Source organism: Struthio camelus, chromosome 9, assembly GCF_040807025.1.
Source record: "Struthio camelus isolate bStrCam1 chromosome 9, bStrCam1.hap1, whole genome shotgun sequence".
NCBI classification, from domain to species: Eukaryota; Metazoa; Chordata; class Aves; order Struthioniformes; family Struthionidae; genus Struthio; species Struthio camelus.
This window is the reverse complement of record NC_090950.1, coordinates 10,051,053-10,076,358: the sequence shown is the minus strand read 5'-3', so window position 1 is coordinate 10,076,358 and position 25,306 is coordinate 10,051,053. Positions and strand designations below refer to the sequence as shown.

At 42.0% G+C, this 25,306-nt stretch overlaps 1 protein-coding gene across 4 annotated transcripts in view; it reads right to left on the bottom strand.

The window, feature by feature from the left end:
* Positions 1–25,306, bottom strand: part of CLSTN2 (calsyntenin 2) — a 595,520-nt gene that overhangs the window by 348,011 nt on the left and 222,203 nt on the right. Inside the window, exon 1 of one of the 4 annotated variants that reach the window (XM_009674091.2) lies at positions 14,680–14,742. The exons of 2 other annotated variants lie outside the window; for them this stretch is intronic. In XM_009674091.2, coding sequence (XP_009672386.2) covers positions 14,680–14,722 — 43 coding nt within the window. In that variant the 5' untranslated portion in view covers positions 14,723–14,742. Of the gene's footprint in view, positions 1–10,770; positions 11,146–14,679; positions 14,743–25,306 lie in introns of those variants that run through there. One more of the 4 variants, XM_068954003.1, reaches the window with a different exon arrangement.

Below are 25,306 nucleotides of genomic sequence, written 5' to 3'. Positions count from 1 at the left end.
TCAGCCCTGGTGAGGCCTCATCTGGAGCACTGTGTCCAGTTCTGGGCTCCCCAGTCCAAGAGAGACATGGCGCTCCTGGAGAGAGTCCAGCGGAGGGCTACCAAGATGATTAGAGGGCTGGAGCACCTCTCCTAGGAAGAAAGACTGCAAGAGCTGGGCCTGTTCAGCCTGGAGAAGAGAAGACTGAGAGGGGATCTCATCAACGTGTACAAGTATCTGAAGGGGGAGCCTCAAGAGGACAGGGCCAGCCTCTTCTCTGTGGTGCCCAGCAACAGGACAAGAGGCAACGGGCAGAAACTGAACCACAGGAAGTTCCATCTGAACCTGAGAAAAAACTTCTTCACTGTGAGAGTGACAGAGCATTGGAACAGGTTGCCCAGAGAGGTGGTGGAGTCTCCTTCCCCGGAGATGTTCAAAACCCGCCTGGACGTGATCCTGGGCAATATGCTCTAGAGGCCCCTGCTTGAGCAGGGAGGTTGGACGAGATGATCTCCAGAGGTCCCTTCCAACCGAAACGATTCTGTGATTCTGTGACTAATCTTGCAATCATCTACAAAGCTAATTTCTTTTCCTACCGTTCACAAGACAGTACTTACGATCCTTCCTTAGGAAACCACAAAAATCAAAGAAAGCAGCTATGGGATGTGTGGGCCAACTTCCCAAAAGTTAACTGCATCTAGTCTGAAATAAAAGCACGCACAGAGGCGTGCTCATCACTTGTTCACAGTCATCAGGTTGCAGCCCTGTGAAGACTTCACTGCTGCAACAGGATATAAGTCAGACGCTAATTATGGGATAAAGACATTGATGTATCCTGCATTCAGCCCATTATGGAAAACGCATTCAGAGATTTAAGAACACTCTGCTCAGTTTCAAAAGCTGAATCAAAATTAAGGAAGTAGTTCCAGGTAGCATCTTTTTGGCAGGGAGAGAGTAACTTTGCTCCAACAATTGAGTTTTGCCACAAAAGCCACAAGCAGTCTCAAGACTTATTACAGTTCATCTATTATGCTGAAGAACTGTGACAGTCAAAGCTTTGCTAAATTACACTAAACATCTAACACTGCTGATACAAAACAAAAAGGAAGTAAGTGTTACCAGCTCTTATAAATATACTGTACAACACTCGTAACAGCTCAGAGCAGTGATCTTGGCTCCCAGGCTCTTCTGATGGTCGTCAGTCACCTATAACGCACACCCTACAGTCTGCACGTTTTTGGCCTTTCTTCAGTCGCTCTTACCTAAAGTCAAATTCAGTTTGCTCAGTTATCAAAGCTACAGTTACAAATTCCCCCTCCTGCTCAAGTCACCCTTGCTGCTTTTGTACTGGAAATTTAAGGTCAAGAAACTTTATCTCCTCTCATGGAAGAACAGAAAACAGTTAATATCACAACTGACAGCAGTACCATACATGGTACAAACGGGAAAAGGAGGCAGTTTAAAAAATTTAACATTCTCTCCCCACAGATCCTTTCCAAAGATGAAAGGAAAATACATTACGTTTTGTTACTTTCTCATGCCACATAACTGGGGCAAATAAGTAATATAAATTCAAATAAAATGAAATTGTTTTTGTTTAAAGAAAACATGAATGTTATATGAATGCATTTTCACACTGTCTCAATAAAGGCATATCTTGAATTTATCAACATTGTAAATATTTACAATAACACTAAAAACTGAACTGCAAAGCATTTCTAGCCACTGAAAATCTGAAGAGCACAGCTCTTAATTTTTTTTATTATTATTAAATAGGAAAGCAGAAATTAAAACACTTTCCACAGAAATCTATTAGAGACCGACCTCAGTAACAGATACCTGAGATGACCAAAAATCTAACATAATTAACGCCCCAGACTAACATTTAAACAATAGCTTTGAATATACAGTGCTACTTTAATTAAATTATATGGAAAGGTAAATGAACCCCCCGCCCATGAAGAGCGCTCCTGACACACTCACGTCAGACTTAGAATGCAACTGGAAATATTCCATCTATTCCTTTGTCTTTCAACAAAGAATACATCTTCACAAAAGCATAAACGGTAATTGCTCCCTAAAAAGATTCAGTGGGGAAGGAGAAAGGGGGAGGGAGGAACAAACAAACAAAAAAAAAAAAAAAAAAAAAAAGAAGAGGCAGCAACCTGGCAGGCTGGGAGGGGGACGCAGGGGCAGGACTTGCTCGGGCACATGAGATAAGCTTGACTTCGGCTCCCATCCTGCGTTTGCTCACTGCCCAAGCAGTGCAGCCCTGAACCCCACCAAACCAGGAGGCAGTGGGTCCACAGGTCTCTCCGTGGACTCTGCACCCTTGATATTCCCATGGGAAAGCATAATCAGTTAGATCCATTAATATCCACAAACCGTCACTGGGAGGTGAGGGGCTATTATCTAATGGGAATAAAAGAAAATGAGTGAGTTGAAAGTTTTCAGGAGATGGCCCTCGTCATTTGCAAGCTCAAAGAGTTTAACTCTAAGCATTAAACGTTTTGGTTTCCACTGCACAAACACTGTAAAACTACACTGCGGCTGCAATTCAAGAACTGCATCATACCACAAGCAGCACACACACACACACACACACAGGAGATCACCAACTGGCTGGGAAGGCACAGCAGGGCCTGGACTCCACAGCTGGATCAGAACAGATAGGACCTTTGATCCTTTCAGCATTTCTGACCTCCACAAAGCTCTGAAGCAGGACGGAGATCACGCTGTGGTGACCAGCCCAAGACAGCACACAGTGCAACCTCTGCTTTTACACGTTCAACTTAATCTAAACTCAGCTTTTCAGATGATAAATATATTGACTTCTTTCCCAGGACACTGTATTGTGATGGAGAAAAATAAAGTTAACTGCTGACAAGACCGCTCATTTGATCACGTAGCATAATTTATAGCAGAACACATTAGATCTGGTGAAAGAAACTTAGTAGAGTTTACATATAATTTGGAAGCTGAGGAATGCTGTTACACTCTTGTTATAGCTATCATCACTGCAAGAGCTTATTTTTAGCTCTTATGAGGTTATTTTTGCTGATGAATTAGTTAAAAATGGGATATGTCTGATATGCACAGCTATACATGACCATATATGATCAAAAGACCCTAGGGAAAGGGTGAATGAGTTGTGTTTGAAGCAAAAGATTTAGCTCTGCAGCTTGGCCTCCCATGCTGCACATAATCAAGCATGCAACGCTCGCTCAGAAAACGAGTTCTCTCGGTGCACCCACGTACACATCATTCTCCTGTCCCGGGAGAATGCACTGCACTGCTGTGCAGTGACTTCTGCCATGTGATCTGGGGTGCAGGTACCTCTGTTCCCCGTCCCAAGACACGTGGCTCATACGTGGTGTCTCCTACCTTTGCTGCAAGGATGGGTAGGCGCGAGAACGGGCAGTGGAGGCCAACAGCCCACACTGGTGCTGCTTCCTCAACCCAATGGAGGAGCGTAAGGTCAGGTCACCAGCTACTGCTGGGCAGATGCGGGATCTGGCCTTTTTTCCCCCATCTCTCCTCCAGCAAGCACATCAGTCTCAGGAGGCAGCAAAACAAGCTGCAAGGACACAGTGCAGGATGGCAGGCGACTGCTGGCGTCGTCAGCCAGAGACGACATCTGTGCCTGGGCAGGAGCTAACCCAGCTGATGGGAGCCAGATCTCAGGCAAACCACTGCAAAACACAAGTGTTCATGGTGTGCACACACACATATATAAATATACTATGAAAAAAGTGATCCAATACCAGTCTACTTTAAGTTTGACTTTGAGTGGACAAAGCATAGCTTAATTATATTTCTTTGTGGTTACAGATATTTCCAAACTATTTCCTTCCTCCTCATAATACCTCATGCTAATAAAATGAGCTTCTTGTGCAAGAACTTCTAAAACCCCTAGGCAGACCTGAAAAAGACAAAACAACCAATCCTGACTGGAGGAGATTAATACCTTAAATTTTGCTCTCCTAAAAATTACAAGAATTACTTTAGAAAATGTGTAACTACTTCTTGCTTTGTGTTCTTCTATTCCTTTTGATCATGTCACAATAAAGTCTTTCAGATGAATACATTACCCAAGAGGTCAAAAGAACTCAAAGCAAAGGGTTGTTCAGACCCACCCCAGAGCGTTATTAATCCCTCCAAAAGAGGATTCCTCAGAAACTACTGCTCTCCTGACGGAGCAGAGATAATGCACAAATAGCAAGATCAAAAGGAAAAGAAATCACTTTGTCCTTAAAATTAATTGTTCCTCCGTACTTCCTACCTGTTATTTTTTCCTAATACAGCTAATCTCTGACGGCCTCCATTATTTCACGTGATTAGAAACAGTATTTCATTTTATTTGGTAGTGATCAAGTTTGAAGTCTCTCATGGTTGCCCTTCTATCTTGTTTTAGAAAGGTTCAGAGAAGAATAACAACATTCACCCTTGCAAATAACTGCCTGATAGGGGAAGGGAACAGGAAAAGCTCTGTCAGCTCATAAAGGTGAAAGAGAAAGATAAGACAGAAGGAGAGACCCTGAAATACCCAAATTGGAGTTTAAACCTTTATTAGGTTCTTGATATCTGTGAAGAACGTCACATGTGGTTGCATTTGTTAGCCAAGTTTCTGAAGCGTTCCATTTTTTAGATAAAGTTTCTGACATTATGAAAAATTGCAAGCATGTGATAGCATCTCAATGTCCTTAGTACTTCCATAGAAACCCAATTCAGTTATGACTTAAGAACTATAAAAAGCACATATATTTTCTCCATTGCAAAATGGCTATCTGTGGACCCTGTTTCAATACTGGAATTAAACTTTGATTTCCTCCCTCTCCCACCCCAAAAGGGGGGAGTTACTTTTTTAGCTAAGAAATAAGCTCCTCGCTGGAGGGAGGGGAAAAAAAAAAAAAAAAAACACCTTCAATTGGTTTAGTGAACTAATATTAAAATAGATCTCATAAATAACGGGGCAGTTAGAGTTTTACTCTTACCAGGTCTTCCAGATATAAGACAGTCGGTTACATTTTTCTTTGGCTCCATATGCAGATACATCCATGTGCCTGCTCTCTGAAACCACACCAGACTCCTAAAGCCATAATCACACGTTTCCTCTCTGTAGGAGCTGACTTGACTGGAATGAAAACTGATTTCCTATTAATTCAGTCAACAACAGTCTTTATATCTTCACTAATATTTGTCGAAAGAAAGTGAAAATATTCTCTCTTACTCATAATGTCATGAACTTGAGCTCCTTAATTCTGTTTTTAAATGCAATAGCAGAATCAATTGTATCAGTGGTATTTGGAAATATTTGCTCACAGCTAAAGAGTAGGAGAAATACAAACAATTTTTGATCACTGAAAGCAGAAAAATATCTTTAGAAAAGAAAATCCGTACACTGTGGACTGTAACCAGCTATGTCAAGTGCCGCCCAGGACACAGCTATTAGCATGAATAATCCCATGAAAAACAATGAGGTCACCTATGGCTTCTTGAGCTAGGATCAGAGTAGGCAGAAAGCCTGAGCCCAAAGAATGCTTCAGACAAGCAGAAAATTCAAAGAAAATCCCAAACATTCCTCACTGGGTGCCAACATTTTGAGGAGGACGTATTTCAAATTAGAACACAATCACTACAGAAGAAAGTCAATCAGATGCTACCATGCCAACCACAAGACAGAGCATTTCCGACGAGTTCTTTGAGAATACTTAGTTTTCTATACTTTTCCAGCTTTTCAATCATTTGTCTTGCACCATCAGAAATTAATGCCAGACTCTATGACCACGTGGAAAAAAAAAAAACCCAACAACAACAAAAAAACAAAAGAACAGACCATAGTAATCAGAGCACAGGAAGAAATAAGAGTTCGGTTGGCCCTGTCTCCTAGAGCAAGAACCTGCCCTAAACGCCTTTCACTAGTTTGTCTGTCCACATCACATGCATTCCCCGAAGTACAACTGGCACGAGCAGAGCAACTGAAAACATTAATAGCACTGACAGCATTATTTTTTTTAATTAGTATTTTTTTTAATCAGTTTAGGGCATGATTTTATTTTAATCACAGTCTATGGCCCTTTCATCTGTTTTTGTCCTACTTCTGCACAGACTAAGCAAAACAACTTTACAGCCTGTGCTCATTTGTGCTTTGCACCGTAAGCCTGTTTGCAGAGCAAGGAGGATGGGTCAAAGACTAGCGTGTTTTAACATGAGCAAGAACTTTCCTCAAGGCGGACAAGGACGCTCGCGTGCCGATAGGCTTTGTGTTCTTCCCCTAACATCTCCCTGCTATTCCTGCCCAGGAACTTGCATCCAATTTGAAGGAAGAGCCTCCAAGCACCTCCACACGAAAGTACCGAAGAACACAGCCACAGAAACACATAGGAAAAAAGGAGAAACCATAGACAGTTACATAGACAGGTTTGTAGAAACAAGACATAAGGCCTTTTCTTTCGTGTGGCTCATACATTGTTTATTCTGGCCCCCATGGCCTGTTCGACCAGAGCCATCCAAATTCAAGTGCCCATCATCTAGGCCAACTAGAAAGTGTAAATACATGCAGCATACAGAGCAAATCCTTCTTTTTCTTCCTCTTATAAATCCACACACCCATTGCCACAAAGCCTTCCCAAAAACCTGAGGATCACGGTCAATGCCACCTCTCTTTCCTACTACGTTTAGCACGTTTCCACCACCCCCACACAGCTTATATTTACACCTTAGCACACCTTCCACACACAGATTAGTACTCTATTCTTTGGTGGGGGGGGGGGGGGGGGTTATTTTTAATTAACACAGCAGTACCTGAATCACTAGCATGGAATTGCTGAGTTTTTCTGACAAAAGAGGCTTTCTGTTCTGTGCGTGGGCTGACGGTGATACCTTTGCTGAAAGCCAACTCTCCCTACAGAAACTGCAAGTTCTGCCTGAATGAGGACTACAAATAGTCCCCAGTTATATGAAATGATATAATATAGGACACACAGTACCTGCGGATAATTGCAGGACAGGGTGCAAATGAAGATTCCCCCCCCCCCCCATTTAGACATGAAGCTAACAGCTGGAGGATTAAATCATATCAAATTCCTCAAGATGTTAAAAGCTTAACAGTATTAACATTGATTTTGACCTTAAAATTAAAGAGTACATATTCATTATGATGCTAAGAAGTTTTCAGAGAGAGACAGATATTTTGTGCTTTGCTCTTACTCCTAAAGCATCAATTTTGTACAATCCAAGTCTCCATCCTCCCACCCCTTCTCAAAGCACTGTTATGCTGCAGGAAGTGGCTCACAGATTTTTTTTTGTTCAACAAAAAAAAAAAAACCCAGCCTAAAATGCATAGATTTATACTGGGAAAGTAGCTAAACAATTATACAGGGATTTTGATTACCGTAGACATTTACTTTTATTAAAAACATTACTCAAATTTGAATATGGATTGAGCATTTCACACTCTGTTCAGTCAACTGCAATGTTTTCACCTCCCAGCGGGCTATAAGCTGAACTATAACTTCATAGCACAGCAAGCATGGAAGAACCTAACCACAGATTTATCCCATTGATCATCCTAATTATGCCCCAAAGCTGCTGCATTAACATCAATATCTGCATCAAACTCCAGGTGTTGCTACAAACTCTCAGACAACGGAGCAACGTCAGCATGTGAGACACAAAACTGCCCAGGCACAAATCAATGCTTTTTTTTTTTTTTTTTTTTCTTCTGTTCAAGATCTTGATCAGACAGAGAAATACATGTGTTTGATCCCAGCATGCGAGGAGAGCCCCAGCTGAAAAACGTGTGACCCCACGCAAGAGCTGCTCACACAACCCCAAGCACAACCCTCCTCAACTTCTTACCCTTCCTCATCAAATGCAAAACATGTTTTATGCAATAGTTGTAGAGAAATGTTAAAGGTGAAGAGAAAACGAGGCTCCCTCTCTATGCATGGGTTGTGGCAAGCATATTTAGACAGCTAAGAGAGAATAAAGAGAAAAACTATTCTGTAAAGTGTGTTATTGAAACACATTAACACGGCTGAAGTACACAGATTGATCACTAGGCCAGAGCGTTCACAGATCACCCCTGAAGCAGGTTAAGTAGGTAAGTAGTTTCAAGATGGAAAAGGACGACGGTAAGGAAAAGCTCATAGCAAAGCTTGCTTTGAGAAGCTAGTTTCTTGCCTGCACAGCCACAAAGGCCCAGAGTAAAAGACAGTAGGGAATCAGAGCCTTTAACAAATATTAATTTTTTCAAGAAGTAAAATCAATTTCTTTCCGACAAATTAAATAGATTGTTTGATTCAGATCTCCCTTCCTCGCTACGTGACCCTTTACATTTAAGCGTACCAAGCTTGTCACAGCATATTTACACAACCTGCCCCGGCAGGGCAGCTTTGTGGAAGCAGCAGGCAGGCGGCTCGGAGCGCCGCTCCCGCCGTCTTCTCTGGGGCGGTGTCGGAGAAGGACTCAGTTCCAGCCCACTGCGAAGCCTGTGGATCTCTTCTCGACTGAATTTTCTATTCCACACTCAAGCAAATGACTTGGTAATTCACTCAACAGTAACGCTTCCTTGTCCACTGTAATAAGAAACACACACTATAACCAATTTAATCAAAACTAGCAGGTCTTACAGGGCCTCAAACGAGCAGGGGAGCTATAGGAAATGATTAGAAATAGACAGCAGCTTTCTCTTTGTTAACATATTCTGCTCAGCTTAGTTCACTCCTGGCTGCTGCATCACCGCTCAGAACTTCACCAGGACAGTGACTTGCACTGCGACTGGGCTCGCTTCACAGCAAACGTGTTCAAAACCTACTAAGCCCTTAGCAGCCTCCATCAAACCATTTTTAAACGGTCATGGAAGAGAAAGATCTTGTAAGCGTGGTACCATTCTGCTAGTTAAAGCACTAGCAATCACGACTGTATTCGCAGCAGCCCAGACCGCTACGGAACCAGCTTGGGTTGGTGTAGTACCGCTCTTTCGGCGCTAAAGAGAGCTAAATTATTTTGAAATCAGGATGCTGTTGCTTAATCGTCTACATGGAACAAGGAAAATTACTCTGATACCGATTAACACTAGCAGCATAGAAGAATATATCCCGTACATAAATCATACAAAATACTGCTTGCACCCTCTAACTTTATTCTACGCTATTTAAGGCACGATGTTACATATAGCACAATCTATGAAGAGAGTAGTCAGAGACGTGAGCTGTAACTTCAGGCAAACACGTTCTGTTCACAGACTTATACCAAAAGACAGAGGAAAGCTGCAGGCGTAAGTATCACCTGGCGGTGCAAAAAATACACCACGTTGGGGGAAAAAAAAAATTTTTCAAATAAAATGTAAAAGGCATTCTAAAAATGAATAAAGAGCCAGGAAAGATAAAGCTTTAAAATATGAATAGACTTAACTTTGCTCTTGTGAGGAGCCTGCTCTCCTTTTCATTCTCTGTGAGATCTCTTCTCAAATAAGAGACTCTCCTTCATGGCTATATTACTCCCCACTTGTATTTTACAAAGAAAAACAAATTAATTCAAGAAATTATTTCTAGGCTAGCTCACATGCTATCTTAGGTCCCCTTTTATCCCCCTGGACCATTACCTTCCATAGTTGATTCGACAGAGGGACAGAAAGGGATATGAAAAGGATAAGAGCAGTTAACCTGATGCTTATTTTTTGTGTATAAATGAAATCAATTAAACTGTATTTAAGTTTTTATCTGCCAGCTACTCCTCACAAAGTAATGTGGTTGCTTTATGCCACCCTTATTGCTTTTTCCATATTAATATTTCATTATATTTCAAAAAATAATAATAAAGTCAGCAGTAAAACAAAATGAGAGAGAAACTAAAGAGTCATTTCAGGCCTCATTTTCTATTCATAGTGTGTAGTTTAACAAATAACGCGTCTGTGTTTGATTTTAGTATGTTACCGTGTGACCCGCAGAATCTCAGGAGATCAGCTAGGGAGAGAGGGATGGACATTATTCCATTAGTGAGAAAAATCAATAATAGCAGTTACCAGCTTTATGCAGTCTTTTGCAAAACTTCTATTTTTCTAAAACATTAATTCACTCTGAACCTTTAAGGAGAATGAGCAAACATCCTTAGCTTTCCCCAGTCAAAAAAAATGAAAGGAAACTATGTTTCATTCCGAATCAAGGCCAAGTCTCACTTCCCTTACGCATAAACACGTGAACGGCAAATATAAACAGCGTCTCTATTACAATATAGAGTTGCTGTTGAGGGTTGGTGGGGTTTGCTCCCCCACGCCCTCTAAACAAGTCTGATCTATAAATTCATACCTCTGAGGAACGACGTCCATGTTTTATGCTATCTAGAATTGCAGAAAACCTACACAAATAAAAACTAGAGCTAGCAAAAGCCACGAGTTCTGCCTGGAAAAATAAGCTTTTCTCCCATTCCCGTTTCCTTAGATTCCTTTAGTATTTTTGCTAGAAGAGAAACTGCACCATAAAACGGCAACGATAGGAAAGCTAACAAAACCTGAAGAATGAAAATACATTTTTAAGGTCTAAAGCGCTAACTTCTAACCAATGGACAACTGCAGCACGATGAACCAACCGCACACCCTCGCGTAAGCCTTGCAGCACCTTGGTTGTGTCGGGGCGCACACGACCGCGTTTTCTGCGTCCGTTTTCTTTATGCTATCTTCGCATAAAAGCATTTTCCAGTAATGCTTTAAACATAGTGGAGGAAAGGCGGGGGGGTTGCTAAAGTCCCCCTGGGGGGGGGGGAGAAACAAAATCCATAGAATTTTCCTACCTTCAAGCATAATATTAAATAAATTCAGTTTCATCTTGGTCCTAATCAGTTTGCAGGACAAGGCGGGGACGCCAAAAAATAAATCACGCTCTCTCTTTCCCAAACCCAAAGACACGGCAGCGCCTCCGCTTCCACGGGCCCTCTCTCGAGGCCCAACGCGCGAGAGCTCGGCGGCGCGCGGCTCCGACTGAAACACGCCGACGCAGGAAACGAGCGGCTGAACTGACAGTCCTCCAGAACGCACCGCTCCCGTACGCGAGCGCCACGCCACCCCGACCGCGCGCCTCGGGGTACGAGGGCGTCGGGCAGACCTGAAAAGCTCCCTCCCTGCCACCACTTCTGAAAGGAGAGAAACGGAGCTTTTTCTAGCCTTTATAGAGTAGTTATTGTACGCAACCAGAACCACGTAAGCGTTGTGTGCTACGGCTTGCAGCGCTGCCTGTAGCGCTGGAGGCCGCAGCGAGCGGCCGGGCCCCCGCTCTGCGGGATGAAGGCTCGCGCATCCCGACGTTCGGGGGAAACGACATCATACACGCGTGAAAGCGCGTGTCAGCCAGATGCACGCTGCAAAAGCGGCTCACAAACAACTAATAGCAATTGTCACTATTTTTTAAAATCACTTTTCAAATGCGCACTGATAAGGCGATTTAGTTCAAGGAAGAAAGTGCGCATATTGTATCAGAGCAAAAATAACGGAGGAACGCGCTTCTCTGATGCGCTGGAAATGTCTGTAACAGTGAAAAAGCCATCCTCCCCTTAGGAAATAAACCGCAAAGTGGGAAGGCTTGAAGTTTGGAGAAGAAGCGGTTGTGCCCGATGCCGCGGGGAAGGGGCGCCCCCTTCCTCCCAGCCGGCCCCAGCCCGCGCCCCGGGCGGGCGCGCTCTCCGCTCCCACCCGCGCACAAGCTACGTATCCTCTTCCGAGGTGACCAAACATGCCCCAGGCAGCTTGACGCCAGGTCCACACGCGAATCAAAGCACTGCTGGGGTACAATCTTTTTCCCCCATCCCTCCTCCCAAGATACGTCTTAAAAACCGGTTTTGGCACTGTTTACTGTCTACATAGCGTGTTTGTAAGTACTGAAGAGAGAAGGGTAGGGGGGTGGTTAAAAAGCAAACACACCACCCAAACCCATACAACTTTAAGATATTCACTAGTTTCAATAAAAGTGAATGGAAAAGGAAAATAATTCTTTAAAAGCTACCTGACACTGAGATATGAGTCAACAAAACAAAACGCACAACCAAGACATTGAAAGAAAAAAAAAAAAAAATAAAAACCCTAACGCGCTTCTCTGCAGCAGTACAAAAGCCTCAGGGACCGGTTAGGAAGAACCTGAGACAGAGACTAAAATAAAAAAAGCACAGTGCCAGCAGAGCTGGCTCAGTCTCTGCATCCAAGTTTAGAAACGCTCTCTGATTTATCTCGTATGAGAGGGCAAGTCTCAAAAGTGCGTCTTTATGGAAAAAATGCTCCAGATAGTTAGAGAGCATGAGGAGAGAAAATAAAAGCAAGCAAGGAACCTACCAGCTGGAGCCCCAGCAGCTCTGGCTAAACCTTCTGGGAGCAGCAGTGAGGCTGCGGAAGCGATTTTCCTCTATGAACGGTAGTGGAAAATAAACATTTCTGCTTCTCACTACTCTCTACAGCCAGGAGCTTCTCTCATCCCTGCTTTAACAGTGCAGCACAGCTGAGACAACGAATAAAGACATATTCGCTCTACCACCGTCACCCAGGTGGTTTTGCGAAAGAGCCTCAGCATCACTTAGGGCCCTTTCCCAAGGCCGGCACAGCCCGAGCCCGGCTCGGCGGGAAGGTGCCCGCTAGCTGCTTTCCCCCCGCCGCCGCTCCCCCCACCCCAGCCCGCCGGCCGCAGGGCACAAGCCTCTACGGGACGGCCTGGGGGCGCAGAACAGGCGAGTCCCTTAAGGAAGGGAAGAGCCAAAACCAGAAGCCCACTACCACGCCGTTCAGAAAGGAAAAGGCTGCAGAGTAAAGTCAGCTTAATGCAACCTGCGGCTCGAGGAACTGCACAACAGTGGTGCAACGGGCCGGGAATCTCCCTTCTCCCCCCGCTTCGGAGGCTTCTTCCTTTCCAGTACCACATTTTGAGGCAAACCCTAGGGAAAAGTCAGCTTGTTACAACAGACAGGTTTATACCCTCCTTGCAAAGCCAGAACACGTCGTTTTGTGCTACCATGGACCTTCATGCTGATGCGCAGAACATGCAGTATTGTGTGTTTTACCACTGAGGCAGAGATTTCTGCATACTTCACTTCCAATTTAGTTCACAAAACATCCCACTGACTTCAATCGAAGTGACAGGAAAAGGCATTAGCCACCATAATTAAAGGCATTAGAATCTGGTGCATATTAATTATTCAAAACAGCCATCTGATTACAGGGCAAACCGAAAATACCATATAACAAATTAAAAGAAAATATTACTTGATGTTGAAAAGCTTGCCTTTTCGCCAAGTCATCTAGAATTATATGTAAAACACACTGTCCACACTTCAAAGCATTTACATCTTACCTGTAAGAATTTCAAAATAAGTATGAGTAATCAAATTCATTATTCTCTTTGGAAAAAGTATCCAAAACTTAATCATTTCATTGCTCTGTGGATCTACCAGGTCTACCTGGAAAGGAACACTGTTTTACGAGCAGAATAACTGAACTTCCAATACAATGACTGCTTTTCTCTGACTATGCAAGGTAAATAATATTGGGTATGCACTAATGATAAGGAATATTTTTTTAAATAAAATTCTTACTTGAATGCTCAAAGCACGTAAGTTTGCCTTTAAGAAGTCAGCTTCCGATGGAAAACATTTCTTCATAAGTCACTCTCTTCCAGTGTTTTTTTTAAAAAAGAACTAACTACATGAAGTCCTTTCTCTGGTCCTTGTTTGAGTTATTATAACAAAAATGTACAAACATGCAGTGAATTTTGCCCTGTTATCAACGGCAGGCTTATGTATTAGTGATGTAACCTTTTTAAATCCATCTCATCTCTTTTTTAATCTTCTCCTCAGAAGAGGGTACCATGCTGAGAACCAGTGCTTTCCATCAGACAAAAAAACGAGCATTTTAAGCTCACAGTGTTGAGCAAAGACTGTCAGCTCCCTTTCTAGCCTAAAAAAAAAAAAAAAAAAAAAGAAAGAAACAAACAAGCAAAAACCTACACGTACAATTTCCCTTTTGCCGAAGCTGCTTCCATAAATGCCTCTCCCAGTTTTAGCAGCCTTGCCCGATTGCTTTGCAACATTGATTACTTTTACTGGGGTGCAACCAAAAGCTCATCGACATGAATTAGGGAAGACAGCAATGGTCTCCGGAGCTATGCAAAGCGCCCAACTGCTCTAGTTCCACTAAACTCAATAAATAAAGAGTAAGAGATCATATCACTGACTGAAGGGACTTGGTAATTAAATGGCTAACCTGAACAGGTTTGGGGGCATCTGAAGAAAAGGAGAATAGCAAGAGGTCTAGGTCAGCAGTCTGACAACGGCCATTTCCACAAACTTCAGAAAAAATTTGAGAACAGGACAGTAAAGCAATACTTACTGGTACCTTCTTCACCAATATTCATCTGGAACACTTCTTAAACCAGGGACAATATCATTACTTTTTGTCTACTTTTCCTGCACGTTACAATACCATATTACAACGTATTTGTAAACCAAAGCCCCTCTGACTGCGGGGTCGACTACCGTGTCAAGGCAGTAAACTGCAAATCCGAGCACAAATTCTGCATTTGACAATCATGAGCCGTGATTAGATAACACTTTAAAAAAATAACCGTTCTCCTTCCTTTTCACTTTTAGAAAGTTTAAAAAGTGAAATTTGCTCTCCAATCTTGCGAATCCATGAAACACGCAAAAGCCATCTCTCACCGCACTTACCTGAGTTACAGCGAGCTATAAGCAGACCCCAGAAGATTTTCATCCACCTGCACTGTCTTTGTGTGTAAATAATACCCAAAAATGGCTGCAAAGTTCTCTCGATTGTAGAGGTCAGGTTATTTTTAAAAAACTGAAGACAAAAACCTAACTTTGCAGTGTGACAGGCAAGACAAACATTAAATAGGGGAGAGGAGAAAAGAGCAGCCAATTATAATTTTTAATTGGCTTTTCTAGGTTGTGAGTGAACGTTGGTGCTCATGCCAGAACAGCAAACAATGCCGCCTTCTAATGGTTTGTCATACCAATAAAGCACTAACTCAGCAGCACTATTCCATCCACGCAAGAGTTAACGTTCTTCACAAAACTCGGAAGATACGTCTCTCTGTCCTTATAAAGGAGGAGGAAACAAATAACTAACAAACGTACCCTCATTAAAATAGAAGCTAGTTCTACAAAGGTACCCGACTATAGTCGGGTACAGTTTCCACAGTTTGAGACAGGCACCCGATACCGAGGTGTTTTTAAGACACTAAGCCCCAATTCACAAAAGAAAGTCTGTTTCAGAACTACAGCAGAAAAAGTGAACTGCATATGTGAAATGAGTATAAGTCTTCGTATAGTAACAAGAAAGCCAGTATGATCACTTAGAATAAGGCTATTTACCAGTATAAGTCGAAGCCCACTCTGAATACAGAGGAAAAACACACGGACCTCATCTAATTCCTGCCATAAATACTAGAAAGATATGATACGCCATGAATTTTTTAGCTGTTTCACACTTGTGTAAGAAAAAAAAAAGTAACGGTTGCTTAGGCTGCCAGCTCATGCCTTTCATAGGCACACACGGGAGGATTTCATGTATAGGCAAATGTACACGTAAAAAGCCACATTTTACCTCTGCACATAATATCCACCGATATTTGAAAATACCACATGTGCAAGTGCATGGTAAACATACTGTATGTGGCAATTCATAAGCAAGTTGATTCTAAGATATTGCAGTTAATCTTACAGATGTCTGTGATAAGATCTTATTTTATTAAAAAGCATCCCTAATATCTCCACTGTTCAGTTGCAGTTCACAGTATTAATGGAAGACATTTATCTCCTGTGGCAGTCAGATGTTTTGCTGGTCACATAAGAAGTTGAACGTCATCATACGCATACCTACACATGCGGCACTGCAAACACAATCCCACAAATACAAGACAGGGAAACAAGAGAGCAGAGCAGAGCCTGCGAACAGGTACAACCAGAAGACAAGCACGGCTTGCAGAAGCCACGAGGGTGAAGAAACCCTCTCCTCTCCTGAAGGCTACTTCTTCCAGCATGCTCCCTTCCCCGTCCGGCCCCAAATGAGTTCTTGAGGCTCCCAATCACCCTTCCAAGTTACCTAATTAGGGAAAGATTGTGGCAGTGAAAGAGCTCCATTCATTTTACGCAGTATTATAGTTCTGGTTGGTTGGATTTTTAAATATGCCACCTAACACATTCCCGTTTTTATGCCGTGGAAGCGTAGAACAATGTTTCTGCAAAGGCTATGCAACATAACCATCAGATCCACGCAGAATCGCTACTTCTACGTTTACTGACGTCCTGAGTCTGCGTACACAGACTCCCAGCTGTCTGCGCATACGGCCTGATTCAGCACTGCTCCAGTAGCGAGCTCCATCGATTGCGACAGGAGCTGCGTACCACTGGCACAAAGCGTACCATTTCAATACCACCTTCCCCTTGAGGGGAAAGGGGAAGGGAAGGATCACAAACTGTTTTGCCTGTTTGATATGAAATAAATACTGCATTGAAATTTTCCTGAAGCAAAAGCATCTTCAGTTAAGTCACTGCAGTGAAAAGAGCAGCAAATTTTCAGGGTCACATTCTTCACAGAAGCCCCCTGGACACATAAGCTGACAAGGACATCTCCGCTGCCTTTCTGTAACTCAGCCATCATGTCCACTCTCCATCAAACTCATCTTTAAGAGAAAATACCGGTGCAAGTGCCTGACCTTGGAGCACACGCGGAATCTGAGCAACCAGTTCCTCGAGGGAAGTCCTGCTACCTCTCCAGGTGGATCTGACCGTGGTTTTGAGACCTGCATCATCTTGAAGTACACTAAAAACTGCCTTCCAGTTAGCGGACTGAAACTGCCTTCAAGATTTTGCTAAGTGCACTCCAAAGTTTGAAACAAAACACGTTACTCATCTGACATGACACACGGTCATATAAAGCTACTAAAAATTAGTTCCATTTAATAATGGGAAAACTAAATATAAGATGCCTCAAGGCTTATGAAATGAAAGTTGCATCAAATTTTCCATCATAACATATTTCAGACCATATTCCTGCAGCAACAAGCACTAAGCTAGAAACAAAGCCTGTCTTGCCATGCAACACACACTTAATCTCAACAGGCTTAACATACTCAACATGCAACATTAACTTAAAAACACTTGAAAAAGTGAAAAGATGCAGGTTCTGTTATTTAACTGGCTTGCCACTTCTCACATCTCACACATATCACAAGATCTTGAATTTTAATGGGCTCACTAAATAGAATAATATGCATCAAGAAAGTACTGCACAGTTTGATAAGTTCTTACCAAAGATAATTTTGCATTTAGAACTGTATGATTTGAGACGTAATTTGTAACAACGGACATGAATCCGGCTAAGTGTTACAGGTCCACGAGCAAGAACTTTGTTTATCTGTAACTGCAAGGTCCTTCAGCTCCAAGTTGCACAGCCGCTATGGAAGTACAAGGTCACTGTGACGCCTCTTCGGAACGGGTGTAGAGAAGGAAGTACGAGTAGGCTATGACAGCCTACGTGCTCCTATCCTCTTCCCCCACGTGAGGTGAAACTTTCGGCACAGGTATTAGTGCAACTCAACAATGTAAAATAATTTACAACACAAGCAGTCGTCCGCTGCTGCTGTTCCGCTACAGGCTCCTCGTTTGCCTCCCCTCCCCATTACCAAATTTCTCCTACTGTGTATGTAACCATAGGCAAGAAAAAGGTAAGTGCATATGAACACAGATATTATGCCGAACCACTCCCTTCACACAGATTATAGCCCATTTCTCCAGGTCCCATTTGATTCAGTTTCCCAGCGCAACATTTGGCCTTCAATTTCCTCCTTTGTTCAACACAGTCATTATACTCTTTGTAGCAGAGAAGTTAAAAGGTCAGAAGTGTATCGTAGGATATTTAGAATTTATATTAAGAGTAATTGCTTACAGGGAATACAAGTTAAAAACAAAAATCTCCAATTTGGAGTCAGCCTACAGGAGCTGAGTCAAACAAGATCTGGAAAAAGATATCCAAGAAACACTTTGCAAGGAGAAAACAGGATGAATCAAAAGTCATTTACAATAATGCTACAATCAGCACTACAGAGAAGGTATCAGATTTTCCTCCTGTACCCTAGTTCATCCCTTAGCTACTCCTAAGTTTTGACTAAAAATATAGGTTTGCCAAAACTGGCAAGTCTTGCAGAAATGTTTTGGTTTTATTACCTTCCAGTGAAGCAGAAGCAGGTCTACCGCTGAGTTTCAAGAGCCCACCTTCTGTTAGTTCGTGCTATTTTATTTCAGCTTTTGTGGCCCCACTGAGAACAACTCCTTGCCAAGTAGCCAGGTTAGAGAGCCTGAAAGCTTCCAGGGCTTCCTGTCAAGTCAAGTCCCAATGTTTTTTCTACTTTCGAACTTACTCGAAAAGTCTTCTATATGTACAAAACGAGATGGCTTTGGAAAGGTCGGTGAAAGGGTTCCCCACACAGACTCTTATTCTCTGCAGAGAGCATTTATATTGTTCAGTTTCATCTATTTCCAGACAAGGGTAAGCTAAACCACGCACGGGTTTAGCTCACTGCATGTTCAAATGGAGAGCTTGTAAGGAATAACTATTGCATTTTAAAGTTTATGTGCTAGTAAATCCCACTGTAATTTTCATGGAATATATGCCCTCTGGGACAAGGGAACAAGAGAGTCCAGCTTTCAGTTAATATAAAATAACTTTGGCATTGAGGGGGAAGCATGCCACTGCAGTTATGATGCAATTGCCTTTCTTAGGACCACATCAAAGCAAAGGACTTGACTAAGAGGCGGTTTTCAGTTGTACAGGCTATTCACTTCTGAGTCCTCCAGAACTTTTTGTCCTTGAGACTGTCCCTTGTTTATGTCCATCACAGCAGTTTCTCCTCACTAAGTACTTGTGTGTGTTGCACACCCGTTTAAACACCCCCACAAACTGTTGGCGTGTCCTGCAGACATGAGCACCGTGGCTTTCTGCTTGCCTATCCTTGCATCTCGCCCACCGGAGAACACGTTCCCCGGCAGAAAGGGAAGGGGCACAACACGACACTGCCACAGGAGCACATTTGTGCCCCAGGGAAAGGTTCTCAGAAGAAGAGGCATTTGTAACATTACAGAAACTGATTATATAAAAAGCATACTTCGTTGCAGCCTATGTCCTAATGAATCTTGCATGCCACCTTCCAGCAGACAAGTGTAACCAGCCAAGCATGCAAGCGCATGTGCTCAGCACAGGGGCTGCAACTGGGCAAACGCAACCAGTGTCCCGAGCTGCTGCTGGCACTGCTGCAGGGAACGCACCACCGACTCCACTCAACTGCGCAGAACAAATAAAGTGGACTTTCATATCTTTTCAGTCAAAGGTTTTAAGAAAAGGGTGACATAATCAGACTTTCAACGCTTTTCCCCAATACCTACATACATGCTGAAAGAAACTCCAGATCTGTCTGAGGAGCGGTTCTGAGAAACTGAGGAAAGGCATACAGAACCCACACAGAAGCTTCCGAGAAGTTCAAAATAAATAAATATATATATATGTATATCTGTATTATATCATAACCTTAACACAGAACCCCAGTTTCAGCTGGTTTCAAGTGGCACTGCTGAGTTATGCCACCAGAAATTTTCCCCCCTCATTTTTAAGGTATACTTCACCTGATTATTAATGAGGACACTGAACACCTCATCCTCTTAATTTAAGAAGCTTCAAGTATTGAAACTTAAACAGAATTTTCAAACATTTAGAATTAAGCTAACAATGAGTTAAATTTGCAATCTGTGGAATTATTTCAAAGTGAATTATTTTTAAAGTAATCCTTCACTAAAACTGACATGATCAGTCCTGTAAGAACTTCCTATATTAAAACTACATGGGTTAAATTTAAACAAAAGGGGCTCATGTCACATGAAATACCTCTTATTATTAGAAGGAGCCAAATACCAACTAACAAACTGACGCTTTTTGAGGTCATGCTGTTTCTACCAAAAATATTCAGTTAGTTATCTGTGCTTATCTTCAGTAGCAGCTCCACTACTTTCTGATTAGCGGACCTCTACAAATTTAGAAATGGACAGCTGAATAGTAATGTAAGCCTACTGAAAATAGACTTGTTTTTCTCAATTGCTTTTTGCAGTCTTTCGAAGTGGTTCACAGACCATACAACAACAAAACTATGATTAAACACTGCGGGTGCCGGCGGGGAGAGTCGGAATTGCCCAAAACGAGCCTTGAATGATTATCCTGCAAATTCAGTCTCAGGATCAATGTGTCTCATGCCATGCCTTTAACTTGAACAATGAAATGATTGCATACATCTACACTGTTTACAATGTTTTCAGGGAAGAGAGAAATGGAAGAGAGCTACCATACCTAATGCTTTTTCCATTCACAACACCAAATCTGCAGGGCATGAAACCATCTTAGTTGGATTTATAGATCACTGTGATAATGCAGACTTTCTAAAACAGCTTAGCGTAAATCACACTAGTTTAAATGCCTCTAAGTTTTAGTTCTCCGTATAAGAGTTTAAAGTTCCGTTAACAAAGATCTTAAAAGTTCATTTTTTCTTCCTAAGATTGACAACAATAGCAAATACCATCTGTTCAACTTCAGCTCAGAGATCTTTAAAGTACCTCTCAAAAAGAAAGGGAAAAAAAACCTCTTCAAATAAGATTGCCATGGAGCTGCCTCAGAAATACTATTGCCAGTTCAATCCATCATACATTCACTTCTGCAAGTTGCCTTTGTGAAACTTATGCCAAAAGAGACTGTAGAAATCAGTAGGTCCATCACACAGCAGACCAGGAGAGAGAGCTGGCAGAACATTTCAACTTTGCTTCATCTACCCATATTTTGGAACCTCCATTTGAAACCAAGAGATTCAACATAAATACAGCTACAGAAATAAATGCACTCCAGTAAGACAGGGTACAGTGATGTTTTCCAGCTATTTCCTGTAGATTTTGATTGTATTTTGACCAAATATCAATCAGCTGTGAGAAAAAAATTACAACAAAAATTAATTTTATTTGATTTTGTAAGCCTTCGTGAAACAGTTGGGCTACATCTTCACCTTTCCCTGTAAAATTAGGTTTTTGGGAGGGTTTTGTTGTTTTCTGTTTTTATTTCATAGTGTCTTGATTCCAGAAGCTGGAAGAGAAAACTTCTGAGGAGAAAAACAGATATCGTAAAAGTCAGAATAAAAATGGCATATGAGTCATTAAATCCCTGTAAGCTGGTCTCAAAGATGTGTACAGCACATTAGGCTTCATCATGTGTGTGTATATACATACATACATGCATGCATATACACACACACACTATCTATAAGCGCTGTGTGTATCAGACAGATCAAGAGCCTACTAAAGTCAGAAAGTAAGAAGTAATAGATCTGCCCCAAAATAGACAGACTCTGACCTGTCTCACTTATTTTACTTACCCCAATCTGCGAGCAAATGAATGATGGGTGAGCGAACGTTAGCAAGAACGCCTCTCAATCTTATTCTTAATATTCACAATTCGTGGAAATTTTCTTCAAATTAAATAAAGGTTCCTCCCTTCATTTTAATCGTCCTGAGATACTTACCTAACTGCTACTTTTGTGTATATAAAAAGTCATTCTTTCTAATCGTTATCAGAAAAAGACACACAAGTACTATCCATATTTGGGACACACTACTTCAAGCCAGTAGTCCCATTAAAAACAGTAACAAACAAAAAAAAAAATCAATTTGAGAAAGTGAATACAATTTAGAGCTCGTGATACTGCCGCATTGCTTGTCATTACTATTCTCACACTATTTAATTAAGAGCAGAGCAGAACGATGGGGATGGGAGGGAAGAGGGTCAGTGAGGAGACGGGAGAAAACCAGCTGTGGTTCTCAGCTGCACTGTTTTCTCAAATACCTGTAATGAAGACGATAATTCCTGGGATAGCCATCTTGGTCCACACTTCACTTAAAACTATTAAGTGTAATGAAAAGCACTTAGAAACGAATAAAATTAAGACAAGAATTGCTCTATCGCCTCAGTGCAAGCAGTTCTACCACAGAAAGCCACCAACAAGGGCAACAGAAAACATTGCACACCCCTTCTGTTTGAATGAGGACAGCAATTAGTGGGAGAACATCAAAAGTTTGGCAAAACCTGTTTATGTTTACACTAAAACACACAAAGGATGACACCCTGATTCCACGGAGATACACTGCAAATCTCACCTCAATTTAACCGGGGTGCAGATTTCACCTGCAGCAATCAGACATCTAAACAGCAGCATTAACTGCTACGGACCTGTGAGCCCATGCAGGACCTTCCTTAACAATCACTACAGAGAGAAGTTGCATCAAAATGAACTGTAATTCAGCACATGCCTTCTTATATCCAGTTCTTAAAGGGTTTTTTAGATAATAGGCCAAATCCTGCTTCATAGGTCAACTGCCCTAATCGAAAGATTGGTTAACTTGCACTCCAGTCCAATGACCCTGAGGATATTCAGTCCCACTGGGGGCAAGAAAACTGAACCAATGCTATAATCAGTTTTATTACTGACAAGCTTGAACATCTTGTCTAGATCTGTACTATACAGAAAAGTCAAAGGCAGAAATATTTCCCCATTAAAAGATGGAACTAGGAGATTATTGTGCAAACCACAGTATTTTCTTAGAAGACTTGAAGAGTCGTGCATCCCTCTCACATTGAGTATGATTTTCAGTTGGCTGGGGGGATAGGTGCTGGGCTTTGGGAGTCAAAATCCCATTTAGGTTAAATATGCTTTAACATGAGACTTCTTTTATCTTTTTTAAAGATGTCAGCTCTTAAGAGCTACAAATGTCTAATTAACAGATTCAGATGCACTTATCTACATTTTTCTATCTGAAACATTTATGCTGATCTATCAAGAAGTTGCTTGCAGTTTTGATACTATATATAATGCATAGTGTTAAAACAACTTACTTTTAATAACTCCCTCCTCTGACAATTATAAGCAATCACCATATACTTTTTTTGGAATACACAAAGCAAAAAACAGAGTCACTTCGGGCAAACTCTCCTAAAGTAGACTTCAGAAATGTATGCTTCAATGTTTTAAATATTTAAATTCCTCTCATTAATCTAGTCTACGCAGTAGACACACAGTTCATAAAAGAAAACGCAAGCCAAGCCTTGCGGGCTGCCTGTAGATGTTTGCATGAAGCCCCACAGCGCACGTGTGCAATTCTCTCCAAGTGGGTATAGCTGTTAGTGAGCATAAATACTCCGATTAATATAAAATTAAACACAAAATACAAATTCTTACTCGCTGCACCTTCAGAGACGTTCAGAAGAAGCTGAGTTACACGAGCACAATTTTCCAGCCTGGCAGCGAAGGCTCACAGCTTCCTACTTCCAACAGCAGGGTTTACTCTGAACACGTAACTGCGCCAAAGCACACCTGGCGAATCTCCGCTTCCTAGTCAAGTATTTTGGCACGCTCCAGCCTTGCTTTGCAATCTCTCTAGAGATGTGTAATGCAAAATGAATTCACATGTGCATCATTTCTTATACTCCGCAGTTGTTAAGTGTTTAGGCCCATGTGTATATAATATTAAACCCCTTTAAAATATAAAGCATATCTACATGCATGTTTTACATATATGTAAATATGTGTATAAATATTTTGAGTACTATATAAGTTATCCACCAGGCATCCTGTTATGCTGTTCTGTAGAAAGCAACATGGAGTACAGGGAGGTGTATGTCGCTACCGAAAATGCTTTATATATTACACTGTAGAAGTGACAGACAAGTAACCCTGCTTCTATGTACAGCGACAGATTTAAAAACAACTCTTCCAATCAGGCCCCAAATGTCTCTTGCAAAATTCCTTCCGTCTTATTTTTACAAGCACCCTGTCTGAATCATGACAACTTTTTTTATTTTTATATAATCACAGCATACTAAAGCCCACAGAAAAGAGACTAACAGGATCCAACCATCAACCTCAATCAGAGAATAGCTTCTCTTTTTGACACAACAAATGGCTTTCTCAAGTCTGACATTAGTCGTCTTCTTCCCACCTCTAGTTCTTCAATACTTTTTTCCCCTCCTTTTGAAGCAGATGCTTTTTAAACCCTACAACAGGATTTGCCCGCTTTCCAATTCTGAAATTTCGACAGACTCGGATTTCAGATTCGCAGCCATCTCCCTCTCTACCTCAACAGAAATTATCAAAAGCACCTATACAGTGTTTGCTATGGGCTTGTCAGTATGCTACCAAGAACACAGCAGACTTTTTTATTTCCACAATTAAGCCTCAGACAAGCTAGGATATTTTTTAAATTCAGCATAAAACCATTAACTTGATCACAACAGTGCAACTGGTGTTCAGCAAGCAAGCTAATTTTGTAAGTGGCACCCTCTGCGTTTACCGGGTTGTCTGGTTAGGACCACAGGCACCCTACAATAGCCCAAGGGACAGTCAAGCCTTGCATCCTCTCCTTGAGAGTGTCCAAGTGCCTATGGTAAAGAAGAACACACATGGTACCGTGCCTGGAGAGTCTCCAAGCCTCCAGCTACACACTGTACAGACTACTTCAATAAAAGGTTGTGCCTTTATATTTTTAGGCACATTGGATTTTTTTCTTTTCATGAATTTGTGTAAGGATTTGTTGAATCCATCTGAAGGTTTAGCATCCACAACATCCTGCCGCTTCTCCCATGAAGAAGGGTTTGGGGGTTAGCTCAACACAGCTCCTTGTCTGGCATCAGTGATGCAAGCAGCGCGTATAATTGATTTAAGCACCTACTGCTAGATCGTGATTCAGTGGCCCACTCTAAAAAAGAGTAAAAGAGGAGATACTACTGCATGCAGCTGTTCCAAATCACGCCTTCTGGGAACAGTGCCTAGCAAAGGCATAGCTAGAGCAGCACATCAAGGAGCATACAAATGTCCCCAGGAGGTATCGGCTGCAGCTTCTGCCACTCAAGGAGGGCTGCTAGGATGCAAGCAGCATCTGTAGAGAGGCCAAGAAAGGGTAAGAGGCGCCTGGAGGAGCCTCATAGGTGGCAAAATCTTTTGTAAGTGTCTGCATTGCCTCCAGCTCTCTTCATTCTCCACTACCCAGAACTGCTGCTGGGGTTTCTGGGTAGTTCTCACGTAGAGAATGCTTTGAAAATTTTAATCGGGAAAAATCAGAGTGAAAAGGGGCCCAAGGAGTTCATTGCATCCATTCTCCTCCCCATCGAGGGTGTAAGCAACCATATTTCCTAGTATTGCTCCAAATAGTTGCTAAAGACCTCCATTTAAAGGCTCTGTAATATCACATCAGAAGTTTT